The sequence below is a fragment of the Ictalurus furcatus genome, chromosome 14, assembly GCF_023375685.1.
Source record: "Ictalurus furcatus strain D&B chromosome 14, Billie_1.0, whole genome shotgun sequence".
In the NCBI taxonomy this organism is placed as follows: domain Eukaryota; kingdom Metazoa; phylum Chordata; class Actinopteri; order Siluriformes; family Ictaluridae; genus Ictalurus; species Ictalurus furcatus.
Window position 1 is genome coordinate 28957754 of NC_071268.1, and position 17436 is coordinate 28975189.

Below are 17436 nucleotides of genomic sequence, written 5' to 3' on the forward strand. Positions count from 1 at the left end.
ATGAAGCGGTATATTGTTTTCTCTCTCCTGCTCGCGGAGGGTGTGCTCTCTGCTCAATCTGGTAAGTAGAATGGATTAGAAAACCCAATCTTCTGTATTTATATTAAAGAACAATGATTTATCAAGCAATACAGTATATTCTATCTTTATGTTTTATAATAATAAAATAATAATAATAATAATAATAATAATAAACTTTATTTTATAGAGCGCCTTTAAAAGAAGCTTCTCAAAGCGCTGTACACAAAATAAGCAGTACACAGAATTTTTTTTTTATAAAAGTTCATAAGAATAACAACAACAACAACAACAACAACAATAATAATAATAATAATAATAATAATAATAATAGAAGTAGACATCAGCAGTCAAATGCAAGTTTAAAAAAGTATGTTTTAAGTAGAGCTTTAAAAATGCCAAAGGTCTGAGCTTTCTTGCGTTCAGGAGGAAGAGATTTCCAAAATGAAGGAGCAGAGACAGGAAAAGCCCCATCACCCATAGATTTTAAGCGTGTTTGTGGAACAGATAACAGATTCCACTGTGAGGAGCGCAGTCTGTGATTTGGGGTGTAAGGAATTAATGAAGCAGATATGTTTTTTAGAACAAAAAAGATTCAAGATACAATTTTTGTCTTGTGCTTTTTTTATGGAGACATAAATGCATGTTACTGTGCATGTTAAGGAGATTTTATATTTAATTGGGCAGTGCGGTGGTGCAGTGAGTAGTGTTTCTGCCTCACAGCTCCCTGGTTTGATCCTGAGCTCGGGTTACTGTCTGTTGAGGTTTTCTCCCAGTGTTTAATATGCTTTCCTCTGGGTTCTCCAGTTTCCTCCCACCTCCCAAAAACACGACAGCAGTTGGATTGTCTATGTTAAATTTCCCTCAAGCATGAATGAGTGTGTTCCAACCAGAGTGTATTCTACCCCCTTGTGCCTAGTGTTACTGGGATGAATTCCAGATCCAGCATGACCCTGAGCCGGATAAAAACGGATAAAAGATGAATGAATGCATTGAAGGCATATTTAAGCCCATCTAGTTGATTTGCCTTTTGCTGTGGATATGTCATTTGAGATCAACATGTTTTTAACACAGTTATTTGCTGAGACTTTTTTTCTGGTCATTTGTTGAAAATGTAGTTCTGTAGCACTTGTCTCTGTGTTGGCTTGGACAGGTGGCTTCTCAAAGATTTTTTTCTTTGTTTAAAAATCTGTGTATTTTATATGGTAAAATTGATCTTTTTGAAACAAATCATTTGTACTTTGACAGCCCAGTTTAGCCAGAGTGGCACAGAGGGGACTGACATCATCCTCCACTGTGAAAATAAGGAGAGAGTGTTTTGGAGCAAGAGCACTGAGAGTGAGAGTGTGGAGCGCTATATTTTACGGAATAAAGAAGACACCACCGTGTACAAACGTGATCCAGATGACCGCTACATTGTGTTACCTGATTCGTCACTCATGATAAAGAGTCTCTCTCTCTCAGACTCAGGGATTTACTACTGTAATGGTTATGCAATGATAAATCTGACTGTGACTCCATTATCAGGTCAGTGAATATGTTTTCTGTTAAAGTATTATCAGAATGTGTCATATGACAGAGAAAGGCAGAAATTTGATGGTATTAACAGTTTTGGTTTATTAAAAAAATATATACTTTTTTTTCTACCCAATCATTTTACTAATCTGTTTCCAATTAACCTCCAGCTGTTTCTTTTTAGTAGCACTTAGTTTTCCAGCCTTGTTGCCCCGTCCCAACTTTTTTGAGACATGTTACATTACATTACAGCATTTGGCAGACGCCCTTATCCAGAGCGACTTACAATTATCTCATTTATACATCTGAGCAGTTGAGGGTTAAGGGCCTTGCTGAAGGGCTCAAGGGTGTTGTGGCCATCAAATTCAAAATGACCTTATTTTTGTCTTAAAATGGTACAAATGTACTCAGTTTAAACATTTGATGTGTTTTCTATGTTCTATTGTGAATAACATATTGCAAATCCCTGCAGTGTTTTTATTTACATTTCACACAGCGTCCCAACTTTTTTGGAATTGGGGTTGTATATATTCGTCTTTTGATCTTAAACCCAATAGCAAAAACAAAAGAACTGACCACGCCATTCCAGTACGTTCAGAGGTGACGGTATGTGACAAATAAAACCACAGACTGTTACGCCACGGCCAGCAGAGGGCACTGCGGCACGGCCTCTGACTGGTCACGTGACTCTTTTGTATTCGTTTGCTTCTTGCTTGGACATTGATTTAAGTCTGATCATGTCTCGGATTTGCCCCAGGTGTCCATGTTTTGGTTTGATTATGTTGACTATTTAAACCCCTCGGTGACTGCGCACTTCGCGCAGTATTATTTGGTTTACGTTTGTCATGTCAAGGAAGTATGACGGTATGTGCTAACGTGTAGCATGCTAGCGGTCGTAGCTAGATGTCCAGGGTTTAAGTATAGTCAGTAGAGACCGCGCTCCCTGTGTTTTGGTTGTCTGCTAAGTAATAAAGACTTTGACCTGCACCTGCATCCGCCTCCAGTCCCGTTTCGTAACGCAGACCTTTATATGTAAAAACTAATCGTGAAAATAATTATGTGAAAATTAGTTAATTATGAATAAAAAAGATCAAATGGAGAATATTCATCATGTTTAAAAGGATCATATTTGCTACATATTAAAAGTTCACGTGAAAATGTGTGAGACTTGGGGGGGAAAAACGTGCATTTCATGTGAATCATGATTAGTTCATTTGTCATGTATGCTTTTTGTTCATTTGTTTTGATGTGTTTATGAGCAAATATCTGCTGGTAACTTCATTCGAAATAAATATTGTTGACTCGTCCACCCACCAAACTTCATACAGAGCGTACCACTTCCGCTGACCTTACTCCCATACTGGTTTCTGTTTGTAGCTGCCCACAATACTTTTTTTCTAATAAACTCATTTGGTCTAAAACCCCAAATTATAAACAAATAATTAAACACTGTTGTGTTTTTCTTGCATTAATGAATGAATTAATGAACAACTGATTTCATTTGGAATTTTTAGGCTACTTGCTTAGATCAGAACAAGTCAGAACTGCTCTGATCAAGAGCATGTAAAATCTGACTGGCAAAAATTCACTTGTGTCACAGATCAGATCCTACTCACCCTGCAACCGACATTACACCTCCTCTGAGCACTAATTAACACACATTTACAAATACCACAAAATTTCACTCAGTCAGAAGTAAGGCCTGCATCTGCACCTGCATATACAGTTGAGGCCAAATGTTAACATACAACTAAGCTCACCTGTGGTGGTAAAAGTGCTTACCATTAGAGTCTGTGCCCTTTCGCCCATGATACCACCCTGAGATCTTGCAAGAGCTCAAAATGAAAACTGTGGAACTCCAATTCTTCCTTAGGAGCAATTTCAAAACAACTGAGGGTACCACAAGCATTTGTAGAATTTTTTTTTTACTCAAATATAAAAATTCTTGGGACCATACGGACATGGAATCATTCTGGAAGGAAGCAAAAATTAACTCACAGGGATGACTGAACCTTGGTCTGAAAGATTCAACTGACACTGATAACAAAAGAGAAACCGGTGAAGGAAATTGAGGCATCGGGTACCAGAGTATGTGTACATCATCATCTCATCAATTCACCAAGAGAGTCCTACATGGCCAAGGCCTGACAGGCTGTCATGCAAGGAAGAAGCCCCAACTCCAAGACTGACATTAAAAATCCGGACTGAAGGAGTGTTCTCTGGTGATGCAAAAATGGAACTGTTTGGCCAGAATGATAAGCACTATGTCCATCTTCTATACCACTTATCGTTCCTTCAGGGTCACGGGGAAACCTGGAGCCTATCCCAGGGAGCGTTGGGCACAAGGCGGGGTACACCATTCATACACTACGGACACGCCAATCAGCCTACCATGCATGTCTTTGGACTGCGGGAGGAAACCGGAGTACCCAGAGGAAACCCCCACAGCACGGTGGCACACACAGGGCCACGGTGGGAATCAAACCCCCGACCCTGGAGGTGTGAGGTGAACATGCTAACCACTAAGCCACTGTGCACCCCTAAGCACTATGTATGGAGGGAAAAAGATGAGGCTTTTAAACTTACGAGCGCCAACTGTGAAGCATGGGGGTTCCAGCATCATACTGCAGGGGTGGGTTACTGTAAAAGTGACTGGTGCATCAGGAGGAAAGAGGATTATAACAAATTACACAGGAAATGGATGGTAACATGAAATGTGTGGAGTTGTGAAAAATTGTTGTGTATTGCAAGATTTTTCTTGAGTAGAAACCTCATAGATGGCTTTCTCCAATAGCATCCAAACCACTGCCTTTAAACACGAGCACTTGCCTTTTATTTAAATGCAAACTGAAGCTTTTTTTCCCTTGCTGTCAAATGTAATATGTGTCTATAGTACTATATGTAATTATCACATTAATCACTGCAAGTTTGGTTTAATAGAACAAATGGATTCCACACTTGATTCAGCACATCCTGTTAAAATTAACTTCCATTATTCCATTATTCCATGAGTAGAGTATAAGAGTATTCTGAGTAATATATAAAGTATTTGTTTGGAAGAAGAGGATTAGAAGCAGAAGAGTGTAAATTTCCACAAAAAAAAAAAACATGCGTGATGTCAAGTCAGTGCCAGAAACGGCATTCAACTACACTACCAATAGTACAACATGGCCGCTACGGACTACAACACCCATCTCCAACAGAGACCGTCATGTTCGAGTTCACCATATTACTGATTACACACACATGTTCACAATTACAGACCACAGTATATAAGGACTCTCAAGCCACACTCACTTTGCAAAGCCTTTGTATGATTATAGTCTTCCTGGTTACGGATCTTGTTCTGCGCGTCATGTTTTTGCCTTAGCCTTGCCTAGTTCACGTTGCCTAGTTTGCTAATCACCTGGGCCCAGTCGTTCAAAAGGTTTAATCTGGATCAGAGTGATCCATTTTTGAGAATCCCATGTTTTGCTATACAGGATCAAGTAATCCATCTTACTTTTGTGACGGTTTTTGAAAGCAAAATTGTATCCCAAACACAGGAATCCCAATTCTACTAAAAATTTTGAACACATACTGAAGGTTTGATCTAGATCAAAAGCAAGATTGGATTACATGATCTATTCTGGTATATCTGATTTCAGAATCCCTTTTTTCTTTTGAACAACCCATTTTCAAGATTAGAGCCAATCCGATCAGATTACTTCTGAGCAACTGGGCCATGATCTCTGCCTGTTATTTGACTACGCTCTTGCCTTACGTTTAGGAAGGGTCTGCCTGTGTCTTCAATAAAGCTGCTGTTTACCTGCACTTGCATTAGCGTCTGCCTCGTGACACCGGACTGTGTGTCCTGGAAAGATCCAGACTTTAACCTGTTTCAAAACCCACTGAATAACTAAAGTCAGACACCATTTAAAGCCATTGACCCAGATCTCATTACAGTAACTGTAATTACATCTGAAGTCTGAATATCGATGTGCACAATTACAGTATTAAATCCTCACTTTGAGTGTGTAAATTAACAAACTTTGAACACTGGACAAATCCAAGATCAAGACAACAATCCAAACTAGATATCTATAATGTACAGTGGGTATGAACATTGGGTCCCTGGTCAAACAGCGTGTTTTTGTTTACTACAGTTTCTATATTAATATGCATTGCATGTTTTGTTTTGGGAAAAATCAGTGAATGTTCATGTTTTGGCAGCCGGATTCAGTCAGAGCCGCACAGAGGGGAGAAACATCAAACTGCCCTGTGATGATGATGGGGAAGTCCTCTGGACAAAACACACAAATGACAAGAAAGTGGAGTTAATTCTTTTTGTTGAAGAAGAGAAAGGTGTCTTCATATGCAAACGTGATCCTGATAGCCGATATATAGTTTTGCCGGATTCATCACTCCTTATAAAGAAAGCTTTAGTCTCTGACTCTGGAATTTACCACTGTGATGGTGATCTATTCATCAATCTGACCATCATGCCATCAGAAGGTGGGCGAAAATTTTTTTTTTTTTTTTTTAAGGTTAACTTTTAACCATTAAAGTAGAAAATGAAATTGCCATATGTTGTTATTAACAGTGTGTTTTTTTGTTTTGTTTTTTTTTGTTGTTTTTTTTAAATATGTGCAAAAATTATGTCTCAATTCTGTGGATATTTTCGATGACATTGGGTCATATAGAGATTTCAGTTAAGTGCAGGACTATTTAATACTAAAATTGTTTGTTTAGACATCAGACGTACCTATAGACGTATAGACATACCTATAGACGTGAGTGAGGAGCAGTATTAGGTCCAGCTACACTGACTGACAGTTTGATATAACCACAGTATGTCAGACTGAAATGTATATTTTGGCTGTAAAAATTGAATTGTCATATTAAATACAGAAATATGAAAACATTTATTAATTAATTACTGTTATCGTTTATCCAAAGCCAATTATTTTTTTCACTCAAAGGAGATTGGAGGAGATGCATCTTAATTAGTGACATTTATTTCATGAACCCATTTTTATGGGTAAAATTAAGAATATCATTAGAAGTGAGCTGTAAGCATATCAGATGAGTGTTCAGTCAGCTTATCATTCAAACTATGGGTATGTTTTCTTCACAGGAGTGTGCACTGAATTAACTAAAACATCTGACAACTCAGAAATTATAACAATTTATTACAATAAATTATATACAGTTGCATCTTGTGCACACATTTTCATGACCTCGATTTAGTATCTCATCTTGTGTCTCTTGCTTTTACACTATATGGCCAAAAGTTTGTGGACACCTGACCAATCACACCCACATGTGATTGTTGAACATCCCATTCCAGAATTATTCCCCCGTTGCTGTTATAATAACCTCCTCCACTCTTCTGGGAAGGCTTTCCACTAGATTTTGGGGCGCGGCTACTCACCAAACCTACTCACTTCTTCTGCCCAAATTTTCTATTCCAGACTGTTTGGGCAATAGATTTGTGTTTAAAGGAGGTGTTCTAGATACTATTGAAAAACCCTGTCTTGTGCACTTCTACTTTAATTGTTGAACTAATTTGTTGCATGTGCAGCTTTTTTATGTAATTGAGGGGTCTTTTATGATCCTTGTCATCAAACATCATTTAGCCAGTGGCACCAACATTTTAAAATTACTAATTTTATTTAATGTGACATTAAGAGAACTGAAAATTTAGAGATTTGAGAAAACTGCACACAGTTGCTCGTTGATTGGATTCACTCACCCAGTACTTAATAATCTGGCATCCCAGTGTAGGCACCTTATCATATTGCATCCTTATACTGTTTGCATCTATTTTAAATATGCTGAAGATAAAATACTAGTATTTTATTTTAAAACAACAACTCTACAATCCATCTAATTTAGTTATACCCATAAAGATAAATTGTTTCTCCAGAACTTGAAGTAGAAGGCCTGAAATTGTTGTATTTAATGTGCATTTTATTCAACCTCCTCAGCCCAGTTCACTTTAAGAGTCCCAATAAATCTTAAAAAGAAATAAAGCTTAGTGTTCGCTTTTAAAAATGTCATCAAGTTTATTCCATGTATAGAATTTTCTTGTGAATTTAAGAAGTAGGGTCATTTGGATAAGTTTCCATGCCTGACTATGTGTTCTGGACAGACGAGAACAGAACCCAGTGAATAACCACAACTAAAATCATCCCTGACTTAAAGCCACTGACCCAGTGCTCTAGTTTCACTTTGACACAGCTGGCACGAATTTACTGAACACAAGATGTCTGTTAAAAATAAAGACTAAAGAAGTGCAGGTGGTCAGATATTCTAGATCTTTACTTTTACATCTAGATGTATTTGTTTGTATGTGTCGATGTCAAAATCTAATCAAAGTCCAGAAAACTGTGCTTGCATTTGAATTCTGCCAAACAACTATAAATGTGAAAAACATATTGTGACTGTTAAATGATATTGCTAATAAGACCAATGTATTATTATTAATAATAATTATTATTGTTGATAATAAGGAGTAAGCGGTAGAAGATGGATGGATGGATGGATGGATTATTGTTGATAATTAATTTGATCAAATTATCACAAACATGATTGCTCTTCTATGTTCTAGTTTTATCAAAGTCCTTGGCGAACACCTACACAGCTATATCTGCCACGAGAGAAGCCACAGGTAAGACAAGAACTAAAAAAATACAGCAGTGGTAGTGCAGCTAACCCCCAACTACACACACAGAGTGCATACACACTCACACTAACACATATACACACTGAGCAGGACAGGGAAGGAGGGCGACAAGGAAATCCCCACTGTCTTATCCACATAATACAGATGTTATACCAATGACTATTCAGTTTCTCAGGTTGCTGTGTGTTCTGCTTGAGGAGAAGGGCCTGCACTAACAAGTCCTGACTTAGCACCCCAAATTCTTCCACATTTTGGTGGAACATTTCGTCATGGTATCCAGGGAGTCAGATGTAGTGGCTGAATTTTTTAAAATAACAAAACAAGTAAAAGAAACAAGCGAAGACTGGAAAAGGAATGACTAACACAAGGAGCTAGACAAGGGAATTTGGAGGCCGAGTCAACACCTTGAACTCGCAGTGTGTCAGGGAGCATTATCCTGCTGAAAGAGGCCATTGCCATTAGGGAATACAGTTGCCATGAAGGGGTGTACTTGCTCTGCAGCAGTGTTTAGGTAGGTGGTACGTGTCAAAGTAACATCCACATGAATGCCAGGACCCAAGGTTTCCCAGCAGAACATCGCCCAGAGCGTCACACTGCCTCTGCCGATTTGCCTACTTCCCATAGTGCATCCTGGTGCCATCTCTTTCCCAGGTACGTGACACACACACACACACACGCACACACACACACACACCCGGCCGTCCACATGATGTAAAAGAAAATCTGATTCATCAGACCAGGACACCTTCTTCCATTGCTCCATGGTTCAGTTCTGATGCTCACGTGCCCATTGTAGGAGCTTTCAGTGTTGGACAGGGGTCGGCATGGGCGCTCTGACCGGTCTGCAGCTACGCAGCTCCATACACAGCAAGCTGTGATGCTCTGTGTGTTCTGACACCTTTCTGGCAGAGCCAACATCTTCCATAGGATCGGACTAGATGGGCTAGCTCACCACACGCATCAATGAAACCTGTCACTGGTTCACCGGTTCTCATTCCCTGGACCACTTTTTGTAGGTACTAACCACTGCATACCAGGAACATTCCACAAAACCTGCCATTTTGGAGATGCTCTGACCCAGTCGTCTAGCCAGCACAACTTGGCTATTGTCAAAGTCGCTCAGATCCTTACGCTTGCCCATTTTTACTGCTTCCAATAGATCAACTTTGAGAACGGACTTTTAACTTGTTGCCTAACAAATCCCACCCCCTGACAGGTGTTATTGTAACAAGATAATGAATATTATTCACTTCACCTGTCAGTGGTTTTAATGTAATGGTTGATCAGTGTATATTTAAATATAACAAATTTTTGCTACACAAAAAGAAAAATTATTTACATAGATCTATCTATCTATCTATCTATCTATCTATCTATCTATCAGTCTATCTATCTATCAGTCTATCTATCTATCTATCTATCTGTCTATCTATCTATCTATCTATCTATCTATCTGTCTGTCTATCTATCTATCTATCTGTCTATCTGTTTGTCTATCTATCTATCTATCTATCTATCTATCTATCTATCAGTCTATCTATCTATTTATCTGTCTGTCTGTACTTATTGTTTGCCTTTTCAACCCTGTTTTGACAGCCAATGGCACAGAAGGAAGTAACATCATCCTCCACTGTGAAAGTCAGGGGGAGGCGACTTGGAGTAAATACAATGATGAAGGGAGAATGGATCTCCACATTTCTCAGGATAAGGGTGACCCCGCCATATGCAAACTTGATCTAGACAACCACTTCAATTTATTATCTCATTCATCACTCGGGATAAGGAATCTCTCTTTGTCAGACTCTGGGATTTACTACTGTAATGATGCTCCAGTGGTGAATTTGACTGTCACTCCATTAAGTGGTGGGTAGACTTTTTAATTTCTATATATTTTTTTTTTTTAGACATTTCTTTATTTATATTTCCTTTGGCATAGATGTGGGCCACATTAGCAGCTGTCATCTGGCACAAGTAATGGAGTGAATGATGACTCCTCTTTTAAAAATAATAAACTCTTCCCTTAGTATTGGTTAGTTCCTCAATCTTTTACGCTAGCAATTATAAAAACTATTGTCTATGCATCCATTGAATATGTATCCCTGATCCTTCTCAGCTATCAAACTATAGGCCTTTCCATTCATCTCCAAGATCCTAGAAAACCTTGTAGACCAAACTTATTCTTGTAAATGAAATCTTTCAGTCAGGATTTAGGCCTCATCACCGCACTGAAACAGCACTGGTTACAGAGGTAAATTACCTTGCGTGTCTTCCTTTATCTTAGCACAGCTTTTTATACCATTGATCATTACATTCTTCTAGATATACTAGAAAATGTTGTTGGAGTTAGTAAAGTTTGGTGTTCCACAAGGCTCTGTTCTAGGCCCACTGCTCTGTTCTCTATATGTTACCTCTGTGGTACACACAATTTTTTATAAACATGTTATTAGCTTTCACTGTTATGCCCATGACACACAGATATTTGTTTCAGAAGCTTAATTAAAACAAGACAGAAATACTTTTTCTAGAACCACAGGTAGCTAGAGGTAAGCATTGTGATTACATAGTAACTCTGCTTGGCCTTGCAGCAATGAAAGACCTTGGTGTGATTGTTAACTCCAGACTCTCATTTGAAGCTCATGTAGATAATATTACTCAGATTCCATTTTTTCATCTCAGAAATATCACTAAGATAAGAAATATAATGACAGCAGCATCATAAGACTGTCATATCACACCCAGGACTGAGCCAGACCCACATGTATACAGCCAGAGCAATGCTGTAGCACAACTACATCTCAACCAGAAATAAACCATATTGTAAATGTAAACATGGCCCACACCTGGAAGTTATGTGGCTTATTTGTGTTGAATGTGACACTCCCACCACCATGCTTGACTGTAGGCAAGACACACTTGTCTTTGTACTCCCCACCTGGTTGCCACCACACACGCTTGACACCATCTGAACCAAATAAGTTTATCTTGGTCTCATCAGACCACAGGACATGGTTCCAGTAATCCATGTCCTTAGTCTGCTTGTTTCCGGCAAACTGTTTGTGGGCTTTCTTGTGCATCATCTTTAGAAGAGGCTTCCTTCTGGGACGACAGCCATGCAGACCAATTTGATGCAGTGTGCGGCGTATGGTCTGAGCACTGACAGGCTGACCCCCCCACCCCTTCAACCTCTGCAGCAATGCTGGCAGCAGACGACCTCTGGATATAACGCTGAGCACGTGCATTCAACTTCTTTGGTGGACCATGGCGAGGCCTGTTCTGAGTGGAACCTGTCCTGTTAAACCGCTGTGTGGTCTTGGCCACCGTGCTGCAGCTCAGTATCAGGGTCTTGGCAATCTTCTTATAGCCTACGCCATCTTTATGTAGTGCAACAATTCTTTTTTTCAGATCCTCAGAGAGTTCTTTGCCATGAGGTGCCATGTTGAACTTCCAGTGACCAGTATGAGGGAGTGTGAGAGCGATGACACCAAATTTAACACACCTGCTCCCCATTCACACCTGAGACCTTGTAACACTAACAAGTCACATGACACCGGGGAGAGAAAATGTCTAATTGGGCCCAATTTGAACTTTTTCACTTGGGGGTGTACTCACTTTTGTTGCCAGCGGTTTAGACATTAATGGCTGTGTGTTGAGTTATTTTGAGGGGACAGCAAATTTACACTGTTACACAAGCTGTACACTCACTACTTTACATTGTAGCAAAGTGTCATTTCTTCAGTGTTGTCACATGAAAAATTATAATCAAACATTTACAAAAATGTGAGGGGTATACTCACTTTTGTGAGATACTGTACATATATATAAATTAATTTAGAGAAATTATTTTCTATGAATACCAGTTACAAAATTAGATAAATTTACAAACTGGTATTAGAAATGAACTTTTAAAATGCCTTCAATTTCAATAGCAAAATAATAATTAATTTAAATGTCATTTTAGTATTAATTGCAAGTATGTTTTTTTCCCAGTTTGTTTATTTGTTTATTTTTTTGAGTGAAATGCATGTCTGCTAGGAAATTGAAACTTTAGCAAGCTATTTAGCAAAAGGAAATTCCATTATTTTCTTAATAATGCCACAACAAAGTTCACAAATTCATTAAAAACATTTTTTTTAAAAACTGGCCATTGGCAGTACTCACACAGTCTAACCAAATGGACAGCAGAGAGTAAATAAGGCTTCTGTGTCGGTCAGCTACAGTGAGAACGGATTAAGACATTGGTACTTGGTATTTCTGGTTGATAATCTTTACATTATCATTAGCAGTTTTCATTTGATTTAATTGTCCGCACCATGATTTAGTATCAGTAGCAACTACTAACTATTATCAGTAGTGTTTTATATACACATTCAGTAGTGTTTTTATATACACGTGTTTCTTTACAAAATCACATCCTTTTAAATTATTTTAATAGATGTCTGCTAGTTTAGGTGTCACTAAATTAAAAATATATATTATTTTTCCCCCTCAGTAAAAATATGGATAGAGTGTAGTAATAACAATAACAAATTTAACTTTCTTGCCTCACTTTCTCCACGTTTTGTATCCTTTGGTAAAATATAAAAAAACAAAAAACAAAACCCTTTTCTTTCTGCTGCAGTGAAGCCCAGTTATCAGTCAGCTGGTGGAATTAGTTCTGATCACTATCAGCTCCTTTCCTAACAGTTCTGTGAATTCATTTCTCCTGACAAGTTTAATATGAACTCTTCATTCATGTTTTTGAAGCCCAATTTAATCAGACTCGCACAGAAGGGACAAACATCATGCTCTACTGCTACAGTGAGGAAAGAGCGTTTTGGACCAAAGACATCAATGAAGTGGGACTGGACGTCATTTTTTCTCAAGAGAAAGAAAACACAATCACATATAAACGTGATCCAGACAAACGCTACACTATATTATCTGATTCATCACTCGTGATAAGGAATGCGGTCGTGTCCGACTCTGGGATTTACTACTGTAAGCATTCTCCAGTGGTCAATCTGACTGTCTTCCCATTAAAAGGTGAGAAAATATTTATACTTCTTACATTTAATTCTTTTGAGCGTTTCAATTATAAGCAACTAAAAGAATGAGAGAAAACGAGTGAGCATCCCATGGTATTCACACATGAAAGTAAAGGAAAGGAAATCCTTCTCTGATCTGTTAGAAACCAGGTGAGTTTTCAGTGAAAACATGTCTTGCAGATAGATGAGTATTCTTTCTGATATGTGGATTAGATATGTGGGGACTCTTTTTTTGTATTGTTGTAAGATACATCATAAGATGTGCCGGGATACATCCTCAGTGATGTTCCTGAGGTCGTCGGATGTTTCGGGTCCGTCAACATCATACACCCTCGCTTATGTGACCCAGCCGGGGTTGATCCGACCCTGGCTTGTGTCCCAGTAGCACTGGCCCATGGCTTGCTCCTCTTAATCCAACGCCATATAGAGGTATATAAAAAAAGTCGTCTCATGCAGCTAACTGTAGAATTAGTTCGCTGCATTTTAGCCTAACAAAGTATACAGTATTTAGCTGCTTTCTTTATTACCTGCATTGCTGTTTTTTCCACCATTCAGCTAGTCAACATCCCAATAGCAGGCACCAGTACACCAATCTATGGAACCCCCTACGTTTAACACTTTTCACTCATTTGTGAAAGTGCAGCTACGTGACTGTTGCAGTAACAAACATGAACAAAAGCTTGAGCTGGAACAACATTCGTCTTAGAGCTCCTTGGTTCCTATGTTCCTTGGTTCCTAAATAAATGCATTAAAGTAACAAAAGTTGAAAAGGTTTTGTAGCATAATTCTCTCTCTCTCTCTCTCTCTCTCTCTCTCTCTCTCTCTCTCTCTAGGTGGAGTGAGTGAGGTTGAGCGAGTGCTGATGTTTGGGGGTGTTGGTTTGGCATTTCTTTCTTTTCTCCTGGCTACAGTCGCTGCAAGCAGAGTGGTTTTCCATCAAGCCTGGCAGGCAGGAAGAGACTCAGTTCAACCCAACTCGGATTAGAAGAGACTGAAGTGCTACACCTTCATTCATCAGACTAAGAAAAGAATTTTAGAAGATCAGTGATTTTTCAGCAATGCATTTATTAACATAAAGCCCTGATTGTAATGCTTGATTGTTTTAAATATCCTTTTATTATTATTATTTTTATTATTAGATGGTCAGACTGGTCCTCATCTGTCTTAACTGTGTACAAACTATATATCCTAAAAATGTCTGTAATTTTCCATTAAGGCTTTTTTTTTTTTTTTTTAAATAAATAAAATAAAAAGTTAACCTTTTGAAATTAGTCCCTTCTTCTTCCTAATATCCAAACAGTGAAATATAAGTTTCTTACCACAAGGTATGTACTTTTGACTAAATAAAACCCAAGCCAAAGTATAACTTATATATATTTTAAGTGATAAACATATTCAATAAGTTAATCCAAAATGCTCTGAAGTGTGAAATTTGATTGTTGGAATTTAAACCAAATCCAATAAGTATAAGGGACAGCAAACTCAAGACCAACTATGTATTCCTTCTCATGTGCATGTTACTGTATGAGAAGACAGGATACAGCACAACACTTTTAATTTCATAAAATTTAATTTTAATTACATAAAATGACACACTTCACTATTACATAGCATGTATAGTCAAGGATTTAAAGGATTCAAGTTTTATTGTCATCATGTTTTACCCAACAAAAATTCTGTTAGTGACATCCCAAGTCTACAAAATTACAAAAAGGCCCAAAAATATACAGTGTCAATACAAAATAACAATAAATATACAATAAATACTGGTACAACAATATAACATACAAAACAATCTCAAAACAGGGAAATGAACTTGTTCAATTAAAACCTTTCTAGAAATCCATATATTATATTATTCCGAGTAATTTACAAAGAGAAATAATTAATTTTTAAAAATAATGAAGATTTATAGTGTAATGATTGAATAAAAATAAATGAGATAGAAATAAATCTCATTAATGCCAAAGTTAATGCTAAAGGGTGATGTAATTGCTTTTCAAAGAGTCCTGAAAAGCAAGGGTAAACAGAAATATTATAATAAATAAATAAATAAATAGATAGATAGATAGATATAGATATAGATATAGATATATATTTGCAGACAGATATATTTGGAGTTGCAAGGCTATTCAGTTATACAAGCTGACCTGTAATTCAAAAATGTATTAACTAGTCATCTTTCCCATCCATCTTCTATACCGCTTATCCTTTTCAGGGTCGCAGGGGAACCTAGAGCCTATCCCAGGGAGCATGGGGCACCAGGCAGGGTACACCCTGGACAGGGTGCCAGTCCATCGCAGGGCACAATCACATACACACTCACACACCCATTCATACACTACGGACACTTTGGACACGCCAATCAGCCTACCATGCATGTCTTTGGACTGGGGGAGGAAACCGGAGTACCCGGAGGAAACCCCCGCAGCACGGGGAGAATATGCAAACCCCACACACACACATGGTCTTGGTGGGACTGGAGGTGTGAGGCAAACGTGCTAACCACTACGCCACTGTGCGCCCCTGTCATCTTTCCCAGTACACTTAAAAAAGCAGTCAAAATGTGTGTTTCAGATTTTAAGAAGCCAAGGAATAGAGCTATGTTGAGGCTCTGCTGTTAATTGTAGATACTGTGAAAATGTTCAATAGTAGTTACTACAAGCCATTTCAATATTTTTATTTGCAAGTTGCAGGCTGAATGATGTAAGAGGACAGCCAACTCGGCCTTGTGCCAACACCAGAGGGTGGCAGAGATTAACCAGAGACGTTGGGTGCGTCTCAACCAGCTCCACAGTTCAGTAGGTAGTGAATCAGTATATAGTGTACATGAGCTGGGGAAGTGGTAAGGACCCTGGCTCACTGCACATTGGGATACCAATAACTGAATTTCAGTTTGACTTGACTACGTATCCGTGCTGTAAAATGTCACCACAAATGAAAAACAAAATATTTAAGTTTTATGTCATATAAATTTGTTAGTTTAATCACACGTATTTCTGTCATAATACGCCAAGCAGGATTGTAGGCAAGCTTATGGATTTAAAAAAAAAAACATTAAACACTTAAAAGTCGTTATACTCAAACAAACCGCATATAGAATGCAAATAAAGTTGAAAATCGCTAACGTAAGTCATCATTTAACAGCTACAACAACAATAATCAGCTGCTTACATTTGTAGACAGAGTTAGCTGAGAGGCTTCAGAAAACATGATATAATTTCCAGTAAGGGAACATAGTGAACATCGATGCTCCCTGGTTTTTGTAGTGCATTGTGGGATTTTTTAGAGAGCGAACGATCCAGTGCACTGGAAGAATTTTGCAATTGATACAACGCTTAAAATGGCTGCCTCGTTGATCAGCGCTCTGACTACTGAACTAGGGAGCTGGTTGAAATATATCCATTGACACACCAGCTCCAGAGATTAGTCACTGATTAATCATTATCAATGGCAATTACCCCATCTGTGCTTGGCTTTATTCCTTGGCTTCATCAAATCTGAAACACACATTCTGACTGCTTTTTTACCATGTGCCTGGATTTCTTTACTGTCTGCTTCACTGGTTTGTCCACTACCCCGAATAATCAACATGCTCACAGTAGGGACTAGTGAATGTATGTTATGGTAGTGCCAGAAAGTTCAGAACTACACTACCCACCAGCATGTCACATGCCTCACTAATCACTCTCACCTGTGTCTCGTTATGCCTGGTTAGCACCACTATTTAAGTTCTAATGTTCAGTGTCTTACTGTCAAGCTTTTGTTGTAGTTGTTATATGTGCGTACGTATGCCACATTACTGCTTACAGTCTGTATGCGTCTTCACTCTTTTGTTTATTTTGACTTTATTTTCTCCAAAAAATTCCAATTCCTGACAGTAGTATGATCAAGTTTGCAAATGGATTCATCAATTTTAACTTAAGACAAAAGCCTTCATTTGTTGCATATGCATTACAATTCAGTGAAATTCATTTCTTCACATATCCTAACTTATTAGGAATTTGGGGTCAGAGCATACAGTCAGTCATGGTACGGTGCTTCTGATGCAGATAGGGTAAAGGGTCTTGCTCAAGGGCCCAATAGAGAGCAGGGGTAAGATGTTATACAGAAGAAGTTTTAGTAGTCTAACCTTGACAAGGGACTGCCCAAGCACCTGACTGGCTTCTACAGAGAGGAAAGGCTGGATCCTCTGTCACAAAAGAGAAATGT

The 17436-nt window shown here is 38.3% G+C and overlaps 1 protein-coding gene across 1 annotated transcript; it reads left to right on the forward strand.

Annotated features, from left to right (window-relative positions):
- On the forward strand, positions 1 to 14392 carry LOC128618369 (neural cell adhesion molecule 2-like). The gene is made up of 7 exons (XM_053641933.1): positions 1 to 61; positions 1267 to 1545; positions 5746 to 6027; positions 8126 to 8185; positions 9797 to 10063; positions 12944 to 13222; positions 14058 to 14392. Exons 1-7 carry the CDS (start codon positions 1 to 3, stop codon positions 14207 to 14209), a joined length of 1380 nt encoding a protein of 459 aa, XP_053497908.1. The 3' UTR covers positions 14210 to 14392.
- The last annotated feature ends 3044 nt before the right edge of the window (positions 14393 to 17436 follow it).

What these genes read in the sequence shown, in the direction of transcription:
- LOC128618369 (XM_053641933.1), top strand. Translation starts at nt 1, where the DNA reads ATGAAGCGGTATATTGTTTTCTCTCTCCTGCTCGCGGAGGGTGTGCTC. An exon ending in TGTGCTCTCTGCTCAATCTG is followed by an intron (nt 62 to 1,266) that starts GTAAGTAGAATG and finishes GTACTTTGACAG; the next exon opens with CCCAGTTTAGCCAGAGTGGC. An exon ending in GACTGTCTTCCCATTAAAAG is followed by an intron (nt 13,223 to 14,057) that starts GTGAGAAAATAT and finishes CTCTCTCTCTAG; the next exon opens with GTGGAGTGAGTGAGGTTGAG.